Source organism: Ixodes scapularis, unplaced genomic scaffold (assembly GCF_016920785.2).
Source record: "Ixodes scapularis isolate PalLabHiFi unplaced genomic scaffold, ASM1692078v2 PGA_scaffold8__174_contigs__length_109621045, whole genome shotgun sequence".
Taxonomy (NCBI): domain Eukaryota; kingdom Metazoa; phylum Arthropoda; class Arachnida; order Ixodida; family Ixodidae; genus Ixodes; species Ixodes scapularis.
In genome coordinates, this window is record NW_024609883.1 from 90692882 (window position 1) to 90715992 (window position 23111).

A 23111-nucleotide genomic window follows, 5' to 3' on the forward strand; every position below is an offset into this window, starting at 1 on the left:
TCTGGAACCACTAGCCAAAGACCATTTCACGTTAAACTGCACAAACCACAAGCGCAAGGTTACGGTGGGTTCCCAAGGCTTGGTTCGTTGAGCCGGTGGATACCGTATACGCACGAAATAATTATTAACACGGTGGCATTACCCTTCTTGGCCCTTATTTGTCGGCCTCATCAACTTGAGACGTTGCCTACGCTCTGAATTACGGCGAAACGAAGTATAGCAGGGTATCCTGACCACCTTCGTCTCACCCTCGCGTGATTAGAGTTCTTGTAGATCGCTTTTGCATTCCGATAACGAGTCCCGATACATCACCTGCACACTTGCGCGCGGATTTCTTTCGTTATCGTAACGGTCTATACCGAGACTCCCTACAGGGGAGTTTTGTCAGATTGTTTCGGTGACAACTCTCTATCTCCCTCGTTGTGTGCAACGTTACCAAACATGCAAGGGCGAGACTTTAACGTTGGCAGTTGGGGATGAAGGCAAAAATAAATAGATAGGGTATGTACTCGATACTTTGCCCGCAAATTCGTACATGCATTGTATCGTTATAGTGTATCATTAACGAAAAACAAAAACGACTTACAAAAAAAAAAGAGAGAGAGAGAGAGAGAGAGAGAGAAAAAACAACGACAGTAGTTTTAACGAATGATGCTACAAGATATCGAAGTGGATACTGGCCCTAAGTTCCTTGTTACTGTATAGGTATTTCGCATGTTTCGGACATAGTACAAAGACGACTTCTTCGTGTTCTACCACGGATAAGCCTCAGTAAGCGGATTGCCCCTCTCTGAAAAATATCCTTTTTCTTTTTGTTTTTTGTTTTGTGTGTGTGTGTGCGTGTGCGTGTGTGTGCGTGTGCGTGTGTGTCTGTGTGTGTGGAACTAGGGTTCGGTCGGCGAGAAAGTGGATATGATTGAAGTAAAGAAAGACACTTGCGCCTGATGCGGGTACTTTTTTTTGCGGGAATCAGCGTTTGAAATGAAAAAACCGCTTCTCGTCGCATGCTTCGTTATTGTGAACACTTATTTTGAGCCCCTTAAATTTGCCAAAATAAAGAATCATATCATGATTGCTTTGGAGAGAAAGGGAGCGGGCAAGACCTGATGGAAAATGTGCCGCAAGTTGGAATTCTGTTGTGTTCACTCTATGATTCGTCCACTACTCTTGCTCTAGTAGTTTCCTTCTTTAAATTGTTTTTGCCCTCGCTTGTTGGCGTTAGTGTTTGTCGAGCTCGCTGCTTGGTTCACGATGCCCGCTTCAGACGGAGCAACTTTTCCAGCAATTTTGGGGTTGCTGGTGGGTTGTTCCCTCCCTAGCTTTCCCTAGATCGACACGAAATGCTGAGGTCGGGTCCGGCTCGAACAAGCGAGCAACTCGGAGCAATTCGAGGACGTTTGAGTCGGCAGCATCCAATTAGGGAAGTGATATTTTCACGTCGCACCCCTGTGGTAGTGATGACAGCTAAAGATTTGGTTCTGGTTTGAAATGGATTGTTTTTGGAAATAATCCTTTTCAGAAAGACGAGTTGGTATTCTCAACGCCATTCAAATATATAAAAACACGTTTCTAGCGCGTAGCTTTGCGTCTAAATAGTGCAAGAAAAATCAAATCGAATGATGATGATGGCAAGTCGTAACAATTCGGTTGCTGCGTGTGAACGCGGGCGGTCCGTGTTGCTGGTGTTGCGACGTCAAGTTGCTGGCTGAAATTGCCCTGTCTAAAGCGGGCCTGATGATTTTTTTTTTTTTTTTGTCCTCATTATTAGCATTCGGACTCCCTGCACGATGCTTCGTTTGGAGCTATATGCGAGCATCTACTTCTTTATAATTTCCAGTATGCTTGCATATCAATTAAAATACTCTTGCCTATCAGTTCCCATATCCTTGCATAAAGCTCCCTAGACGAAATATATAATAGAGTTCTTATGCGCGCCGTTGCCTAGCATTCTGAATTTTCCCTCAGGGACGTGTGTTTGAAAATTCTAAAATTGAATGACAAAAACAAATACGAAGGATATTGTTTTAACTTGTATTCAATTTTTAACTGTCATCACAGCATTGTTAGTCGCTATGTCACTTTCACGCATTCACAAACACCCCGCAATATTTTATGTATGTCATTTCAGCGCATTACTACGGATTAAGGAAATTTCCAATGTTCATACGGCACTCCCTATAATCAATATTTAGAAGCGCGGCGCTGTTATATAAATAAAACAGGTTATCAATAATGTGGTTAAGAACCGTCTGCGCTTTTGCTTCGCAGACGAACACGACGTGAAGCTAGATTGGCAGCGCGACGGAATGCTTTTGAAGACACCACTTGGGACGGTGGCGACATCTAGCGGCGGTCGAAAGAACGTTCTCTCCTTGGGCCCCCTTCGACGCGCTGACCTTCACGCCAGGCTCGTCTGCGAGGCAATCACCAACGTTTCGTTGCCCGCCGCTGCATCGCTAGTCGTCGACGTGTTTCGTAAGTACGTGAACGCTGGCACCATAGCTATGGTGTGTTAGATGGTACAAAACTCTGGAACTTTCTACCTAACGATGTTCAAAGTTCAGATACTTTAGCCAAGGACTGCCTTTTTAATCACCTTCACTCTCATAAATCTTCTCTTGGTTTAGATAATTTAGTATTGCTCTTGTGATCATATAATGGTGTTTTTGCCTTTTTTTATTTCCATATAGTTCTTTTTATTTAACCTGTGTTGCTCACTCTACGCCTCAAATGCCTTATTGTAATGAACCGAAACTAGCAAACTGGCTACGGGTTAACTTGCTTTTTCAGTAACATGTATGTGCCCTACTGATAAGAAAACGAATTGAACCGAATTGAAGTGGGATGTGTAAGAAAAGCTCCGGCGATAGCTGTCCCGCCAATTCAAGCCTACAAAGCTGAGCATAACATGTATGGGGCAGAGCAGTATATTGGGAGAGTTTGGCCAAGGGGCGGAGCAAAGGCCGTCGCCAGAGCCAAATATTCACCCCGCGGTTAGATCGTAAACTAGAAATGAGACACAGCGTCGACCAATCAGCAGACTTCGACGTCACAATACTGGAAACGACATTTAAAGCGTAAAATAGAAGCTTTCAATCTCGCAGCAGCAATGATCTCAGCTACGCAGTTCGCTCTGGTTTGGAGCGCACGTTCGTTTATTTTATCATTGAATATGGACCTGACGAAAACCTCACATGCGCCAAGCTTACAGTCCCCGAGAGTTACGCCTTTTTACTCTAACGACGCTATAACGGCCTAAATTAATCGAGTCGCATTTTGAGAGCTCACGATCACCGCTAGGGGCTGTTTCGCAACCTGTGGTTGGCCACGAGACGCTCGACTGCTCAAACCAATGAATGGCCAAACTCTCCCAACACACGGCTCCGGTATAGGGGAAGCAGCGCCACCTTGTACTCTTAGGGCAGGAAGTGAGAGGCATGCGAAGTAGACGAGTGTGGAGGCGGAGGTAGAGGGGCGAGAGTAGCCAGGAATCGCCGAGCTATACTCTCGCAATACACATAAATGCGCTGTGGCGCTGTAGCCAACGTTCGCACATCACGGTGATGGCGACATCGAGGCATGAAGAGCATAGTACCGCTCTCGGCCACGTGGAGTAGCGAACGATCGCCAAGCGTCGCCCTCTATAGCCCGCCATACCATAGCGGTCTGGACAGAAAACTCTGCGTCGGCGTTTTTGAAGAATATTTTCATTCACTGCATGCACGTTCGTTGAATATTCCCCTGGGTACCACAACTAAAGACCGAGAAAGGTTTGTGAAAATATATTGGTACGGTAAGCACTGTGAGGAATGGAATTCTTTGTTGGCGAGTTTTCTTTGGGAAGGGGAGGGGGGAGGTGGGGGGTGTAAATGTAAATGTTAGGTGCAGTCGCTTGAGCTGTGTGATCCGCTTAGTTGGTTGAAGTTGTTAAAGTTAAAATGCTGTCAGGAAATGTTCCCGAGTCCAATTAACAAAATGTGGATGGCGCCATCTGCCCGCTGACGCTGCACACCGTTTGGGGGAGCAAGATGGTTTGACGGTCTCATTGACTGAACTAGTCATATGATTAAAACTGATAGGTGTTTCATATGCAATGTAAAGCAGCAAATATGTAGATGCTTCACAGACTACAGTCCTTCCCTGGTGAAAAAATCATATAGGTACGACACGTTTTGATCCAACAGACATATGTACTCAGATAAGATCGCATAATAGCACATGAGAACATTATAAAAACATATAAGAACAATATATGATTATGTAAGGAGTTATAAGAAACTTAACAAAAATTTAAAAGAAACTTGTTATCAGTTTTTTATAACGACTTATATACTCTTGCATGGTTCGTGTGTGTACTTATATAATCTTATTTGATCATATGTGTTTGTTGGACCAAACGATCTCTCGCATAAATAAGATGTTTCACTGGGACTTTTAAGTTAGTTCCTTCTGCGTCGTGTCTCTGTCATGAATCACTTTAGTCGATTACTTTCTGGAATAATTGTGTAACTGTTTAGTGAATTGTTCTAGAAGCGACCATACAAACCATGTGCCTACTCTTCGAGGTAATAAACACGAAACAACTGCATTCAAAAACTAAATATATTATTGATTATTTACTTAAATAACTCCACTTTTGAAACAAAAAGGTTTCCTGGACAATATATAGGTAAAATATATAAAATAAGCGGTCTGTAACAATATCACATCGCAAAATGAAAAAAAAAAAAAAAAACGTTTCGGGGAACAAGGTAAATAAATCTGCTGTCCTTACGTAAAAAAAGTTTTGATTTCAGATGTTATTTTCCCGTCTAACTCAAACACAGCTTCTGTTTTTTTTTTTTTTTTTCTTCCTCAAAAACTAATAGTCGCACCCACGGACGTGACCATCTGGAGCTGGCCACAGGATAAGAACGAACTCCTAGCACCAAGTGGCTTGACGATGGCTTCGTCTCAGGCTACGTCTCCGGCCGGTCTCGGCTTCGAGTGCGAAGCCACGGGTAGCCGGCCGCCAGCCAACATAAGCTGGTTCCTGGACGGCCGACCCATGGACCCGGGTTTCAGCCACGCGAGTCTTGAAGGCAACGTGTCACGGAGCATCCTCTTGATGCCCGCCTCAGAGCGCCAGGCCAGGCTGCTGGAGTGTAGAGCCACCAATGGACAACTGCCACACGACAGAGGTGTCGTGAGCCGGTTCTTCAAGGTTGATCTCTCTCGTGAGTTGTCATCTGATCACAGGAAATACCTTTACTATGCTAGATATTTTACCAACAGCTTGAGGCACTTGAAAACAACAAGGAGTTTCCTATGTAGTCCTTCCTCCGGCAAAAAGCTAGCTGTCTTTTATTGCGTCTTGACGGCGCGTCAAGACACAGTGGAGCACACAAGTATAAAAGACTCGTGACACAAGTCTAGCAAACTCTTCTAGACACAAGTATAAAATAACCTTCTAGACACAAGTATAAAATAACCTTCTAGACACAAGTATCTAATACTGGGGCGACGTAAGAACATTTCGAACATGGTGGTAGAAACATGGCAGCCGAAAGGCATCATCATCCTAGAACTGTCAGTAAGCATAGCCTTCCGATTCAACGTTTTTGCGTGTTGAATTTGAAATTCTATCAAACCTTGTAAGTTCAAGAGCCAGCAGGTCAAGCGCCAAACGTGTTAATGGAAGGATATAGAAACAATATAATAGTATTGTATGTGTAATTTTTTTTCTTTTTTAACAAAGTCCTAATAAGGAGCTCGCATTGACACTGAATCATGTGCGACGTTTGGAATAATTAAGAACTTATAAAACAACGTCGCCAGATGTGATCGCCTTATATCAAACCGCTCGTGCATGATGATTTTCCAAGTCCTAACCTCGATGAAGGCTATATATTATCCAGTCATTTCTTGATATTTATGTTGTGAAAATCGAGGTTGTGGTTTAGCCACTTATGTACTGGTTACTTGGCTTACACATGAATACTTACACATTCAAACTAGCGAGACAAAACTGTCCCAAAAAATTTTATCTCGATATTTAAAAAAAAACATATGTCGGAAATGACGTCACTGTACCCTACTCCGTGATCCGTCAGGCTGATGGGCCATTAAACACTTTGTCACAAGCGATATTCTCCTATGTCCCGTCAAATATTTGCTTTCTAACCTCAAAGGTGTATACAACTGGAAACAGTGCACAAATAACGAAGACAAGGAAGGTGCAAACGGGACGAGACCTTCCTCGTCTTTGCTATTTTGTCTCGCCGTTTTCACTTGTATCATGAACAAACTCGCCTGCATCGACAGTTTGTTTCAAAGGTGGAGCGTAGAAGACAACGTAAAGCGTGGCATGAAAAGTTTAGCGTTCCAGCTAACGTCGCCCCTAATGTGACGAAACAAAAACAAGATATCAAAATTGTCAGCTGAACGGTTTTTGTTTTTGCTTTTTAATGCTTGTGTCGTCATGGATCACCAAGGGACGGCCACCACACCAGTGGCCTAGAAGGAAAAAGTTGCGCTCCATGTCAAGTGGAAGTTACTTTACTTTTGTGTAAGGTTGAAACCATGCAGAGTTGCTAGCTGTCTTAATACGACCACATGAGCTTCTATTTCTTCTGCTACGATAGCCCTTTTAAGATTTCGTTGATTCTGCAGCTTTCTGGTATGGATACTGGGGGACAGGACTAGACTTACGCAAACTTCTTTACTTCTTCAAGACCATGACAGGCATCGGGTTCCTTTACGATGAAGTGGCAGTTTATGGTCTCACTGACTCCAAGGAATCTTCTCCGCTGCAGACAAGCCCGAGGTGAGCCTTCGGCTGGGCACGGGCCTCAACGGCAGCCACATCACTGAGGGCAGCGACGTGTACCTGGAGTGTTCCGTGGTGGCTGCGTCAAGGATCACGGACGTGGCCTGGTACCACGAGGGACGGGAGCTCAAGGGCGAAGGACAGGAGGCCCTGGTAACCTCCCGGTACCTGGTCATTCGCCGGGTGACCAGGAAGGAGATGGGACGTTATACCTGCAGGGCGACCAGCGCCGAGGGAGAGACCGTAGAAAGCCCGCCTTTCTACCTCCGAGTTCAGCGTAAGACAGCAATTCTGCACGTTGTTACGGCTAGTGTACACTTTTGCGTTTGACTGTAACCAGGACAGCAACACATTGTTGAGACTAGTTCGCACATTTGTTTTTAATTATAACCGACCTCGATGAAACCCCTTGCGGCCGCTTACGACAAGAGAACACACGTAATGCCATATTTATCGGGAAGCTCATGAACACTTTTGTTATGCGTGCATTTTGCGCATCAAACATTGTTCTCAAAACTAAAATTTTCGATAGATAGTGCATAATTCGGAATGTTCCAGGGCTACCCGACTGATGGCGGATGTGATCCTCTCTCTCTGTTAAGAAATGTTAACAAAAAAGTGCACTGCCTCGGTGGCGTAAGTCGCCGCCCAATTCAAAAGGTTCAGCTGCATCCATCCATCCATCTATCAATCGCACCGTAACAGGGTACTAGCGGTTGCCACGCGCTCGATTACACTCAAACGATAATGCGTACACCAGGCTTTTAAAGTTTAAACGATGCCCGACAGTACACTTTTCACTAGGTGAGTTGGACAGTCAAGCAATCCCAGAGTAAAGCTCGGGAATACCACAGTGAAGCATTGGGGGGATTTTAAGTTTTCCTACCAGCTTCGACCACCTTAACGTTTTATGTTTTGGTGGCGCTACCTGGCGGGCGCCCTCCTGTGACAGAGCTACGAGGATGCGAGCAGACGACGCGCAATGTCAAAGCACGGAGAAGTAATGTTAGTTTACATTTATGCCAATTATATGTTAAAAACAGTTTATTTATTAAAGAAACGTGTATGACGTTTTTGTGAGTGATCTTTCTAATAAATAACAGCGCCTCGAAGGTGCTTTTTATATTAAAGAAATCTTTGAGATGTTCAAAAGTAGACCTGGAGCTTCACATTACAGCTTGCAGCGGCGTGCCTCAGAACTATTCACAACCTCCCCGATTCTTTTTTTTTTTAATTTATGGAATAAAAAGAAGTTTTCGCATACTCCAGAGCAAATGACGTTCTGTCTTGGCCTCCGGAAGACGGCTGCCGCTGTCAGAGCTACCTTTCGGAAGTGTCGCGCAGATATTTGCCTGGTGCCATACTTCGGTTCGCTTTTCTGCCGGAACGCGCCTGATATCGCTAATTTTGCCCTGAGACGGTGGAAGCTTCAGCTGCACTCTCCTTACTATACTATGATACACGTGAAAGACCAGGGTAACAAAAACCAATTTGTTCTAATCTAAGGCGGACCATTTTCGTGAACAACCGCAGCCTGTTTATTCACGAAGATTTCATAGTAGAGCCAAACACTGCATCTACGCCTCTACGGGGCGTATCGAGAGGATAATTAGTTGTAGATTTTTTTTTTTTTTTAGAAACGTGTTTTGCTAGAGGGCAGTAAGTGCGACGTAACATTAGCGATTGTTCCTGCAAGTATGCAGAAAAAGGAAGCCATGGACGTTTTTAAAAATGAAAAAAAAAGTTTTCGTTGATCCAGTTAGAATTTCTAAGCCATACATAGGCCGAGGTTTTAACCGAAAAGCCAATTTCTCTTATAAATAAACACCGGTATATTTACGCCCTACTCATACAATGTTCCAGCCTGAACACATCTAGCCCTCCCGCTCTTATCGAATTCGTTTTGCCAGATCCTAACTTCTTCGAAGCATCTGACAAAACTTGAAGTGGTGTGGGTAGCGATATGACTAATGTAAAGCTACCTTATATACTAGCCTAACATCTGTAGTGAAGTTGCTAGCGCTACACTTTCCTAATTAAAGAAAAATACTAAACAATATGAGGTAAGCTCTAGTGGTTATGGGAGAATAACATTATTCAAGTTCTCACCTTTTAAAAAAAAGTGAAAGCTGCTTACAACTCCCTGTACCGCCGAATTAGAGCGCAGCTCTTGAGGAGGAGGAGGGAAGGGCACCTGGGGGGGGGTTAAACAAACCAGGGGGTGGGGTCACGTGACCCCCAATGCCGATGATGTCATCACTGAGGTCACTGATGACGTCATCATTGGCGATCACGATGCGGGTACCGATGACGTCATTAGTGACGTCACTGATGACTTCACCAGTGATGATGACGATGACGATGCGAATGTCGGTGACGTCATCAGTGACGTCGCTGATGACGTCATCAGTGATGATGACGATAACGATGCGGATGTCGGTAACGTCATCAGTGATGATGACGATGACGATGCGGATGCCGGTGACGTCATCAGTGATGATGACGATGACGATGCGGATGCCGGTGACGTCATCAGTGACGATGACGATGTGGATGCCGGTGACGACATCAGTGACGTCACTGATGACGTCATCAGTGATGAGGACGATGACGATGCGGATGTCGGTAACGTCATCAGTGATGATGACGATGACGATGCGGATGCCGGTGACGTCATCAGTGATGATGACGATGACGATGTGGATGCCTTTGACATCATCAGTGATGATGACGATGACGATGTGGATGCCGGTGACGTCATCAGTGATGATGACGTCATCAGTGGTGATGACGATGACGATGTGGATGCCGGTGACGTCATCAGTGACGATGACGTCATTGGGGGTCACGCGACAGCGGCGGGGGTCACGTGACCTCAGGGGAGTCACGTGACTTCGGGGGGTCACGTGACCTCGGGGGGGTCACGTGCCCCCCACGAGGTCACATGACCCCGGTGGGGGGCTCGCGCGGTGCATTATGGGACATTTCCCATGATGCACCGCGCAATTACGCCGACGGCGACGCCGACGGCGACGCCAACGGCGACGGCGACGCCGACGCCGCTTAAGCCGGAAACGGGCCCCTAAGAGCTGCGCTCTAAAACAGAACATCATTGGCATATCGGGGCCGTTTGCTCTTCGTCAAAGGTAGCACTGCTATGCTTCCTATTACACTCATGTTTTGTTAATACGGACCCGCTAACATTAGAGAGATGCTTAGAAAAGGAAGCCCATGCGTTTTGGACTCCCTACTCTAGAGACGCGTCTGTAGTATAGGGGCCTGTACAAAGCGTGGGGCCCCCTATTCAACACACGCAATTTTCGGGGGACGAACTGGGCAAATACATGCACACTGGTCTCTTTATTATGGACAAATCGCATTATGACCCATTCCTTAGGGCAGGGGTTGGCAACCGGTGGCCCGCGAGGCCATATGATGCGGCCCCTGGCACGTTGCCAGAAAGCCCCCCCCCCCCCCCCCACACACACACACACACACACACACACACACATGCTCTCGAGGACTAAAAACGCAAGCAATCTGGTTGGTTGCATACCTTGTATAATCTGACGTATTCATTCAGAAACAGCACACCAGGGCCCGTTTGCCCGAAGCGCTAACCGCCGCTAAAGTTAGCCGCAGTAACTAGGATAGGGATTTTGAAATCACGTGACTGGCTCGGTAGGGATGCGAATGCGGAGAAATATGGCGGTGCCCCGGTGAGTGAGCGCTGCTCGCTTTGGAACTAATATGTCGTTGTAGCTGCAATATCGGGCGCGTTAGTCCGCAACGAACGGCGCAGGAGGCTTTCGCTTTGCCTTACCTCACTCAAATCGCAAAGCATGAGGAAGGACCTCGCCGAATTTTTTAGATAGTCATTCGATTCTGGATATTTCTAAGCCTAAATGAACGCGATAATTGTCGGCATTTCAACGTCTTTGGAAAGCGGATTGCCTTGACTCAATCGGCCGGGTATTGATAGCACACAAAGGCAGACAGCGTCCCAATAAATCTTTTTCTAAATTTCCCAAGCACCGAGGAGAACGCTGAAAGTGTAGTTCTACGGTCCGCGCGCGCTGGCCTTTATCTTATAAAAGATTCCAAGTAAATAATCATAAGGCTTTGACGAACGCGCGTGCAAGGCAAAATTTGTTTTAGACTTTTTGATTTAGAACAATTACTACTGCAGACGCCAGCACGTGCAACGCGTGTAACTACACTCGTAGCATGCACCTCGGTGCTTGGGAAATTCAGCAAAAGGTCTATTGGGACGCTGTCCTGCTTTTGTGTGCTTTCAATACCCGGCCGATTGAGTCAAAGCAATCCACTTTCCAAAGACGTTGCCCTGCCGACAATTATCGCGTTCATTTAGGCTTAGAAATATTGGCCAGAATCGAAAGACTATCTAATAAATGGGGCGAGGTCATTGCTCATGCTTTGCGATTTAAGTGAGGTAAGGCAAAGCGAAAGCCTCCTGCACCATTCGTTGCTGACTAACGCGCCCGATATTGCAGCCACAACGACATATTATTTCCAAAGTGAGCAACGCTCATTCACCGGGGCAACGCCATGTTTCGCCGCAACCCTACTGAGCCAGTCACGTGATTTCAAAATCCCTCTCCTAGGTACTGCGGCTAACTTTAGCCGCGGTTAGCGCTTCGAGCAAACGGGCCCAGGGGGTTAGTTCCTATGCACGACCGTTGTATGTTTCACCTATCCACAGTTGTGTTGCACCAAAGTGATGCATTGAGAAGCAGTAATGAAGATCACCGTATAGAGTATAAACTGTTCGAAATCACGGTTCTGCACAATTGTCGATTGCAACAATTTCTGTCACATACGGAGGCTTACTATGGAGATCCAGGCCAAGTGACAGGTCAGAATATTATTGTGAATCCTCTAGGCCAGTGGTTCTCAAATGGGGGTCCGCGGACCCTTTGGGGTCCCCGAAGTCACTCTAGGAGTCCGCGAAGCCTTGCCTCATCAGTCACGCCCGGCGATAAAAGTTGTCTTGTTTCAGGTCGAGGGGAAATGTTTCAATGTTCGGGCGAGCTTTCCTGTGTGTAGGTCAATAAGAAAAGTCTACTTCACTCTAGCTCTTTGCTATACCTTTCCCTCCCCTCACCACGAACGGGGTTCTCCATGATCTCCGCCGATCCACAAGGGGTTCGCGAAACATCGATAGTTGAGAACCACCTGCTCTAGGCCATCATTACAAACAGCAATTGGACTGGCGGCTTTTAGTTTGTCTGGGTTTTTGGATGTTGAAATGGGACCTGTGTGTCCTTGAAAATGATGAAGGCGGATCCTGGGCCCCAAGAGCCTCGCGAGATACACAGTGCAGCATAGGGCATAGCAGTTCACTCTGTGTCATATCGTACATGTTAGAAAACTGATCTCCTCACTCTTCCTACCCCCCCCCCCCCCCTCGTATTAAAGAGACAAGACTACGAAAAGAACGCCTAAAACAATTACCCGCACTGGGGATCAGGTTGCTTTTCCCCCGGGCCCCGATGGCCACCTTGGGTGTTGTCTACAGTCAGGGACCGGGGGTAATCATGGAAAATGGGTCCGGATGCTGGCTGGAGTTGAATAGTACCTCTTGTTTTTTCTTCTTATGGCCGACGGTGGAGAGTTGACGGCCTTCAGGCGAAGTTGTAATAAATACAAAGAAGCACAACTTTACTGAGACAAAAAGATGCAACTACAGAAACTCAGCAAATATATATCAGAACTAACCAACTGACACACACAGTCATAGCGTCCTCTATACTCACAAAACCTGGCAATTCGATGACGGGGCCATAGAGTGCCCGGTCGCAGATTTGGAGCGCGAGGATCTGGTGGCACAGAGCATTACTCGGGGAGCCTGTAGTCAGCGCACAGCTTTTGCAGCGGCGAGGATTAGAAACCTGGTTTTCAAACCCGACGAGAAAAGAAGCGGTAGCCCGAGGAACGCGAGAAGCACGAGAGGACATTCCATCGCTCGGGACAGGTGTGTTTCGGCGTCTCGCCGCAGCGGGGCGCCCGTTACATGCCTCTCGTTCTGCCGCTCTACCTTTTCACTTTCGGCGGCCGCGTCTCGTGGCGGTGTGCCAGGCTTTGTCAGTATAGAGGAGGCTATGACTCAGTTTTTGTAGATAAACAGAAGCCAATATCTAAACACCGAAACTAACTGCCTCGTACGGTTTAGGTAGTTAACAGATACAAGACGGACACCTCGGCGTCTAGTGTCCTCCCGCGTATACAGTAAGGACGGCGGCTAAAACGTGGAGCAGGGGCTGCCGCACACGACGGAAGTGTGGACGCAAGCTGCACGGCGAACCGCGGGAAAAAACTAGTGGGCCGCTCGGGCCAGTTCCAGCTCGACAATTTATCATCATTTCATAATCGGTCCGGTCGGGGGTCATAACAGTGCACCCAAACCTGCCTCATCCGATCACAGTCTAGTTAGAATTTATTATGTACAGGCCCCCACGCACTCGCGACCAATCGGACGGGCAAAATCACCCTCGCCACGAGGCCAAAAGGTCAGCTCCCAAGGACAGGTCCCATGGCTCAGAGCCTAAACGTTGAGACACGAGCCCTGGTTTGTTTATGGTCGAAGAAAATAAACCGACTCCGATGATTCCGGCGAGAATCGGCCAGAACGTGCACACGGAAAAAAACCCGTCCCTCCACCACGGAGCGCAAGCATTATACCCCGTTCACCCTAACAGGGCAATAGGGAGTTTTAGTAGATCGTTTTCAAAGGCCCGCTACCACTACGGCCGCGCGCTTCGGAGCATGCATCGAAGTGACAGCGCGAGCTCCCGCTACGAACAGCGTGGCCCGAAGACACGATCTACTAAAACTCTCCAATAAAGAACGTTCTAACGATAACAACAACCTTAAGCTGAGATTAGAAGCTCAGCCTTGAGCGCGAACTTTCTGCCTTTGCTAACATAAGTGTGATCGCGCAGGCACGCGCAACCAAAGTACTGCGGAAGCCAGCGAGCTCGCGCTGAAGCCGGAGCTTCTATATACCTTTTTCGCATAACCTCAAACCAGCCAGTAACTGACGTACCCTCGACCCGGTGCATTTTTGGATTACCCGCTGACACAAGGTATGCAACCGCCAAGGGTATGGGCGAAAAGGCTTAAAAACGGACGTCGTACATGAGTTAGTTCCGAGTGCTTCTTTTTACCGTGCTGCAATTTCCGAAAATCTACGGTTTTCAGGTTACCAGTGCGTGGTCGACGGAAAAATAATTTAAAAAAACATAAGAACAATAGCAGCAAGTGTGCCATGAGCACAAGAAGCTGCAGCGCGAGTGTGGCTGCAATGTTATCGAGCTTCGCATTTTCCCCAAGAATCCTTATTTATGAAGTCAGTCGATTGCGAGCTTGAATCGCGAGAGATTCGTATCAGAATCAACGTCACGTTTAAGCTCACGACCACTTCGTCTACGACAAGAGGACCGATTTTAATTCCCGGGGCAGGTGGTCCAATTAGGTTATCGCTGCAAGCCCCATGGTATGTGAAAGGTATGAAAAAGTTTACATGCCACCACTCAAGATGGAGCTATCAAATGTCGAGAGCTTACCTGCATAGACTATATTAAACTGCTCATATATACTTCGCTGTGGAAACTCAATCAAAACACCCCACCGCCTTCGTCCTCGTTCTCTCGAGGAGGCAAGGTGATGGCCTGGGAGTAGCCAGTTGGATTCAACTGGACAAGCTCCAACCAAGTTATTGCAGCCCACCATAGCCAAGTCTAGCCAAGTTCCCCCCATACCCACACCGTTGCCTACCCAGATAGCTGTGCTGCCAGAACTAGCCGGTATTTCTTTTTCTAAGCCGCTAGACGGCGTCGTCGGCGCCGCAATTCTCAAGATGGCGGCGCCGTTAAAGAAAAGGTCTATAGGCTGAGCTTAGAAGTGAACGGGTTATAAGTACGATAAAACAAAAATTGGCACTACCTTTACCTTTGAATTCCTATAATGTATGAAATGCATTGTAGGGAATTGGTGTGTCACGTGACGTGTATTTTCCCGCTATATTTAGAGGGGAAACTGAATTGAATGAATTGAATTGAATTAAATTGAAACTCAATGGTCCAATAGGTCACGTGACGCCAGGTCACGCGACGTCGATTGGCCCCGCTAAATTTAGAGGAAGAAACTGGATTGGTGTCCGGGTCACAAGACGCGAATATTCCCGCTAAATTTAGCGGGGAAACCGAGTCGACAGAGGGGCCACGTGCCGTCGAATTTCCTAGAGAGTGCATAGGTCACGTGACGTCACGTGACCAAAGCTTGCACACTAAATTTAGAGGAAAATGCATGGACGAACCGATGGACGGACGGATGGACAGAATTTCAGGACTGGGGGGTAGCGTTCAAAGGCATTTCGTTGATAGATAAACGGAGTACTTGCCACACACAACACATTAGTGTTTCACGAACACAAGCACAGCGAAGGTCCACACCGGATTCCAAGAATACAGAGACTAACCCGGGGGTGCTCACCCGACGCTGTGTCTACGTCTGGGCATAAACCTCTGTCGCGCTCAGGATCCCCGCATCTAGTCCCCACAAACACTGGAACAAGATCCGCGGTCTCCGCCGACATGTCCTGCGCCCGACATCCGCGTCCACGGCACTTCGTCTGGTTTAAGAAATGGCCTGCCCGTTGACAAGTGCACTTAGGGGGTTAATTGTGCTGGCTGTGTAGGTTTGTGCGTCTGAATGCCCCAGCCCTCGAATAAAGTGGAAGACTTGCGAGCTACGACCCGCCACGGGAAAGGCATAACCCCGCCCGTGGTGGAAACCCAACACTTTTAGAAAAAAGCTAGTAAAAAGAAAGTAACTGCAGCAGTTGCCACCTTTTTCTGACTGTTACTACCTTTCCCGAACCATTTACTACCTCAAACGCGCGATAGGAAGTAAAACGTTAGTAAGTGCAACAGATACTACCTTTTTCGAAGCGTTAGTACCTTTTTCGTAGCCTTACTATCTTTTTACTAGATATTTACTACCTCAAACGCGCAACGAATAGTAAGTGCAGCTGCTATGAGGAGATGCGAGAACATGGCTGGTGGAACTGGAAACCTATGGGGACGCTCTTTTATAGAATGTCGCGAACAATACTGTGTGTGCCGTTGCTTCTTAGTAAGAGATACATCCCTTGGAATGTTTAGCAACAACATTGAAGAACAATGTTGGTGTGAAGGCAGCACCATTTTTGTAACATTGTTCACGGACGAGGTGGTCACTGACCAACCGACTTCTTTCAAATGATCAGGACAAAAGACGCGTGGGTAGCGATTGGGGGCAGCGATGGTTTAGTGTGTCGTCGCGTGTGTGTAGTACGTGTGCGTCATCTGTGTTATAATTCCTTCTCTGTGCTAAAGGGCAACTCCGGTCAACAGCGAAAAGTCTGGGATCACGGGTGATTATAATGTCAAAACTACTAATAAACGGCTCTATGTCATTCGTTTTCCTAAAAGTTAAATAGGTTTCTTCCAAACCTCGATCGTTTAAAAGCCGTTCCATTTCGTTGGCCGGTTTGATCAACTTATAGGCGGAATTGCGTCTTAATGTTTTCTCTGTAAGTTTTTTAGATGATACGACTAGGGTGGCTAGAGAGCCACCATAATACGACGTAGCACTGCGTTTCTTCCTCAACATCGGAATTGGACCAGAGTTGTCCTTTAAATGGTATATACGTGTGCAAACGTGCATGAAAGCAGCGTGAGGAAAAATCTGTCAAAGCGATAGTACCTTTTTTTTGCCAATTTTGAATTTGACGCTGACTACCGCCACCTAGGTTCGGGTAGCGATTACTAAGTCTTGTGAGAGTTACTGCGAGTTACTAGTTAAAGGCAGTGAAAGGCACTAGGTTAGCAAGTAACGGATACAATCTTTTTGCCCAGTAACCGTATACTAGCTTGACACCTACTACCTACGCTAACATATGTGACAGGATGTTACTACCTTTTACCTAGTAAATACTACGAGCTTTTTTTTAAGAGTGTGTAGGCTCATATTTAAAAGATAAAAACAACGCAAAAAAAACGACGGACTGCATGAAAGAAGACACAGATAAAGCGCTCTGTCTGTGTCTTCCTTCATCCAGTCCGTCGTGTTTTTTTTTTTTTTTTGCGCTGTTTCTATCTTTTAAGTATGTCGTATTACCAACTCGCCCAAACTTCAACCTTAGCAACATGTATAAGTTTGGCGCGAACCGAAACGCATGAACCAATCCTTTAACATAACGCCGTCTCCACGGCGCGCAAAAATGCGACCACCTCTATACACCCGCCTCGCCTCAAGCGATAGACCCCCAAAACTGTTTTTTTTTTTTTTTTCGTTTTTTCTGCTGCCGCGGGATGTATAGGGATCGAAAGCTCGTGAAGTCATCTATGCGGATTTTTTACTCGGTTCCCTCCAATTTATTAAAACATGAATAAATCATATTATTATTCATTATATACAGTACTACGAGTGATCACAGCGGCTCCCACGATATTTTCGTCGCCAAAAAGTTGCGCTACCGAGTCTAGGAAATAACGAGCTAAATATTGCGCGCTTCGCCGGCATTTCCCCATCTATTCACCTCGCCCATTTCTTCCCTACATGTTTTTTTCTGCTGGTAATGGACGATCCTGGCATTCCGTCATATACTACCACGGCAACGAGAAGAAGACAACAAAAAAGAAGTTAAAAAGTTTTGAATCGTCGGTTGATTTTGAGTTTACCCGCAATTTATCTTCCGTGGCCACGCGAATGAATAACACAAGTTTTTGTAGATGATATTAGTTGTTGTAGTTTTTTCAGTAGCGTTTTGGCATAGCATCAGTGATTACAGAGCATGAACGTAAACCCCGCGAATTCCTAAGCTCTTTTTATAGAAGGTAATGCTATATAGCAACGCTCGAGTTTGTGCGAGCAGAAACAAGTTATAGGTTGTAGCTGGAGTCAGCTACCGTAAGGAGTACTTTAACTATTTGAGCAGAGATTGCCTATATCGCGGTACCCTCCAATGTATTTTTTTTTTTTCGTTACAAGACACGATTTTAACAACGAAGTTTGGAAAGGCATTCAAGAAATGCACGATAATGGTATACCAAATTGTTGGAATGTTCAGAGGCTAAAACTAAAGATACATTTATAACAGAATAAACTAGCTGTCATGCCGTTGAGCAAAGACACATGTTAATAACATGCCTTTTTTGGAAAGTCCTTAGTTTATATATATATATATAAAAAAACGTTAGTAACCTATGATGCAGAGGAAAATTAAGAAGCGTGGATTAAGGTACTTTACTAAAAAGAATGCAATGACTTAATTTCCTCAAACACGAGTTGAGGGATGACATATGTGAATAGAATATAAGAGGAGGGAGGAAATTAAGAAAATCTTGGTGGAGACCTGCTTATTCCGTTATCTAAGCAACTCCAGCCACTTTGTAAATGTAATCGTATTTTCCGAAGACTTCGAAGTCAAAATATCTTTGGTATCCCAAGAGCCACAGGCATCAATCTTTGCTGGCAGACAAGACATGGTTTTTCTCCAAACGACCATATTTTCACAGCTTTCGCCTGTTCGCTGCATCTTCCTTTGTGATAACTTGGTGCCAGTAAAGTCCACGAGATGTCACTAACAAGTTGAATATTAGGATTTTGAGACCAATGCTTATTGACGGTCGCTGTCAACGTGACGAGCTCCACACAAGTTTAATCCACATTAAGACATTTTTCATCCTTAAAAGGTTCAAAATACTGTTTCATAAATTTACACCTATGGCTTTAGACGCTTTCAGCACCCTTATTTAGAGCAATGCACTCTTTTTAATTGTAAAATAAGACGTTGTTGCAAGGAGCACTCTTCATTTTTAAGGTTGAAAAACGGGTGTCGAAAGAAGTGCAATGATGGAGTGAGGTGAACACCCTTTCTGATGTATGTTCATTCAGTCATTTATTTATTGATACTATCAATCCAATTGGGACTACGCAGCGGTGGATAATACAAGGAAAAAGAAAAACATAAAAGTAACCACTATATACACAAATACATAAACAAATATAAAAATACTTAGCAGAAAATTGTGACAAGGAGCTAATAAAGCAAGAAGGACAGGTGCGCGTGGTAAAAGACGGAGTAAAAAGTGCTGCAAAAACACATGGGAAAAGAAGTGTATATTATCACCCTTAATAAGTGACGTAAGCTATGTTTCGTATACTTTCCAGAAAGACAAAAGATGTTGATGAAACAACAGCATCGGGTAGCATATATTCCATTGCCCGATGGATCGAGGAAAGTAGATGAATTTAAAACAACCGTTTCTTACTGATGCATTGCAAATGTGCGTGCTGTGCCGATGCCTCGATGATGAGTTAGTGTAGATATTCCTGGTAGCCTATATCGTTTATTTTTATACAGTTATGAATAATTCGGAACATAAATTTCAATCTGTCATACTTTGTTCTTGATTCCAATGTTTCAAGAGTTGCGAGCTCCCAAAGTTTTGTAGGCCAAAAGTGTAGCTATATTTATTATAAATAAACCGAGATCTATGTCGCTGGATTCTTTCGAGTGTAAGGCAATTGGTTATTGTGTACAATTGCCATAAAATTTTAGCATATTCTATTATGGGTCTTACTAACGTCAGATAAGCATCTTCTATAATGGGCCTGACTAGCGTATTTATCCTTTCACAAACAACTTGCTGTGTCGAATAATTATTGCCTGTAAAAATGCTTTTTACTTGGAGACAGATTCCTTAAATATAGAGCATCAGTATGCTCTACGTTGAACGCTACCTGAAGAAAACGAGTGAGAGGTGAATTCTATCGTATTTTTGTCCACTAATTTGGATTTGATTATCACAAGCATTTGGTCCGAACGTATCAATAGACGCGAGAAAAACCGAAAACCCAACAGCCGGGCATGACGTCATTCCCAGAGGTTTTAATTGCCTTGCGATTGCCGCTTGTGAGGGAACATGTGTAGCGCTCTTTATACCTCGGGTAAGGCATACTGAAGGCGTGGAAATATGAGATCTTAGTATAATATGTCACAATTCTCTCCATGAACGCGCCGGGAAGGAGGGGCTTTAGCGCCGTTTTGAAGCTGCTGTAGTGGCTACTTGGCGCATCGATCTGAAATGTAATTTCGATATTCGTGTTCCCGAAGGTCAAATAAAGACGATCTAAGTCTTTTTCTCGAATAAAGCACCACTTCAGTTTTTTTTTTTATACATCGACGGGGACGAAGCAACATCATTCTACCGTTCGTAATTCCTAAGATGGTTACTCGCGCTTGTCAGTCTTTCAATTGTCGAATATAGAGCGCGGTGGAGCAGTGAACGGGGTCGTGATTCCTCCCTCGTGCATGATTCACTGCGTCTGTATTTGACGTTTTTGTGCATGTGAGAACTGCATGTGCACAACCTGCAGTTCTTACGTGCACAGAAAAGGCAAATGCAGACTGCTAGCTCTTAAACTCATTGTACAGTGACCTAGAATGGGGTACTGGGCTCACCGTCCTATCTCGCTCATGCCTCGAGGTGAGGCGGTCTGTGTCAGTTGTGTCGGAGTACGATGGGGGCGCTCCTGTCGACTCTTCCTGTCACCGCCCAATTCAAAAGAAATAGCCGCCATTCATCCATCCATTCATCCATCCATCCATCCAGCCTGAAGCATCCCGTATGCCGACTACGCCCGGCCGCGTGTGTTTGCGTTCGGCTTCAGTGTTGACGTTGAGCGGCTTTGAGTGAGTGACTGCAGTTTACGTGTGTTCGTCTGCGAGCCTTTGCCGTGAGGTCACTAAGATTACTGCTGTCTTGAAGTCTTGTTCTTCGACTCAAATGAAAGAACGCCTAATCGCCGACAAAAGTACTCTTCTGCGCCTGGCTGGATACGCTCGAGTGAAGGACGCGCCAAAGGTGTCTTTGTTTGGTGTACCCGAAGACAAGTAGCGACGAAAACTGTAGGACAAGAACTTGCATCGAGCGAACAAGGCGTTGGATGAGACCTCTGCTGTGAACGAATTATATCTTGAACCATCTAACGTAATTAGGAATTACGTGCACGTCATATCAACGGTGAAGAGGTATGCGTTCAGCCTGGGAAACCAATCCTTTCAGCCAACGCAGCTCCAACGATCCTTCCGAATCTTCCCAGCTATCTGACGAAGAAAACACCGACGCACACACTCGCTGGTATACACGTGATCGCAGAAGCGCTCTTGAAAGTTTCAGGAAGAGTCGACCGAAGCGCCATCCTCTCAATTTAGACATGAACCCCCTCAGCAAGAGGGCGCGGTGAGCCCACTGCCCCATTCAAGGCCACTGTACTCATTGCTAAGAAAAACGTATATCTAGGAGGCTAAGTTTACCATGTAGTCCTAGACCGCAATCATACTACTCGTACATAATACAAGAGACAAGATGTAAGCTGCAGACATGATGACATGATGATCATGCTGACGCACCTAAACCATTTTCCAAGCATGCTTCAGTCGTCTTGTTCTTCTCTCTACTAAGTGCGCTAAATACCTCAATATGTTCGAAGCATGTTTGCTTCATACACATGCATGTCTCTAACATGTGTGCAGACAGTTTTTTATGACCATATGACAGTACTCGGACAGCGCCGGGAGACCGTCTTTGAAGAGATGTACTAACAGCGCGACCGCAGTTTTGGATGTTATCCCTAAGACAAGCAGATTTACACCCTTAAAGGAAGAAATCGTTTTGTTTACACCCTTAAGAGTGTAACAAAAATGTTTGTTTATGACTCCACCTCGCAGACGCCCCAAGATGCAGGTCCCGCGAAGAGACAAGGATCCCCCTGGGACCCAACGACGTCGTCAACGTGACGTGTGACGTGGAGGCAGACCCCAGCGACGACCTGTCCTACTCGTGGCTCATCGAGGACGATGCCGGCAAGACGAGACCCGTGCCCAGCGCCGGCGCCCAGAGCAGGACCGTTCAACTGCTCGCGCAATTGCGTCTCCACCACGCGACGCTCTTTTGCTGGGCTCGAAACTCGATCGGCGAGCAGCGGGAGCGATGCCGCTTCAACTTTATTCTCAAACGTGAGTTGAAAACCATACGGGTAGACACTGAGGGAGAGGAGGAGCCGAGAGCGCGCGGGGACGTCAGAACGCCGGGCTCTGATTGGAGGAATTAGAGGGTAGACGCAAAGCTATAGCTGCCTTTGCCTCTAGTCACTCTTCGAACGCGAACGCGGGACGCCGGCGTTCGGCATTCGAACGTGTTCAAACAGTGAGTATATGGACAAAGACAGCTCGTTTTTGTGTCTACGCGGAGCGCAAGGTCGTCTGCTTCTTTTGCAGGGGTTGTGGTGACGTCAGAAAAACGTCGAGCTCCGATTGGCTCTGATTGAAGGATAGTGGATAGACCTTGGGGCAGCTTGCCTTGAGGTGTACCCGCTATCTTTTAATCAAAACCAATCAGATCTCGGCGTCTTTCTGACGTCACCACAAACGAAAGAGCACACGGAGTTGCGCTCCGCATGTTCACTGTTCGATTAGATCGGGTCAATCAAGTAGCGCCAAAAGTGCGTCGTCACGGCGCTCGTCGTCCTTGTGCGTTTGCTGTATCACCGGCTAAATCAATCACGCGTAGTGAATTCGCCGTAATCCTGCGCTTTTTGTTTTCTATGCGTGATTGGATCTGCCGGGAATAGAAAACGCATAAAGACGACGTGCGCCGCGATGTTCCATTTTCGGCACCACCTGATGGTCTCTATCGGATCGTAGCGTTGGGTCCAGTCAGAGTTTATCGTGGTTCTTTGCTGTGGCCGTGCCTTTTACTGGTTTGAACTGTTAGGGCGGAGGGGAGGGGAGGAGGCGGGGGGGGGGGGGGGCGGGGTGGAGGAGGGGGGGAGGGTTAACGCTTCGCCGAGTCGCGTTTCAGAGTCGCGTGAACTGCCCGTGCCGCGGAGGACGCGAGGTCGGCCGCTCGGCCGCTGTCGACGTTGCTGATTACCTCAGTTGCGGAACTCCCGCGGAAGAGGGTAACCCCCTCACCCACTTCAGTCCGCCTTCCGTCATTTAAAGCGCCATCTAGATTTTCGTCTCAAAACTGTGTGTTCCATAAAGTACAGTGGAACGCCATCTATAGACGCTGTGTCTAAAAACGTACATGCGCACGTAATCCATAGTGTACACTGCTGTTACCATGACAGCCATCCTGCGCGTCGAATGACGGGAGGTGAGGGGGGGTACCGGCGTCTATCGCCGTTTTCAATCAGACAGGAGCGCGTCGCGTTGAAGCGAGCAGACGAG

At 46.4% G+C, this 23111-nt stretch overlaps 1 protein-coding gene across 1 annotated transcript; it reads left to right on the forward strand.

Annotated features, from left to right (window-relative positions):
- Window positions 1-4942: 4942 nt before the first annotated feature.
- LOC121045803 (hemicentin-1-like) lies at window positions 4943-21778 on the forward strand (the record flags this gene model as incomplete). Its single annotated transcript, XM_040499091.2, has 3 exons — window positions 4943-5216; window positions 6795-7085; window positions 21609-21778. Coding segments are annotated over exons 1-3 (735 nt in total), but the record flags the coding sequence as incomplete, so codon positions are not given.
- Window positions 21779-23111: the final 1333 nt, after the last annotated feature.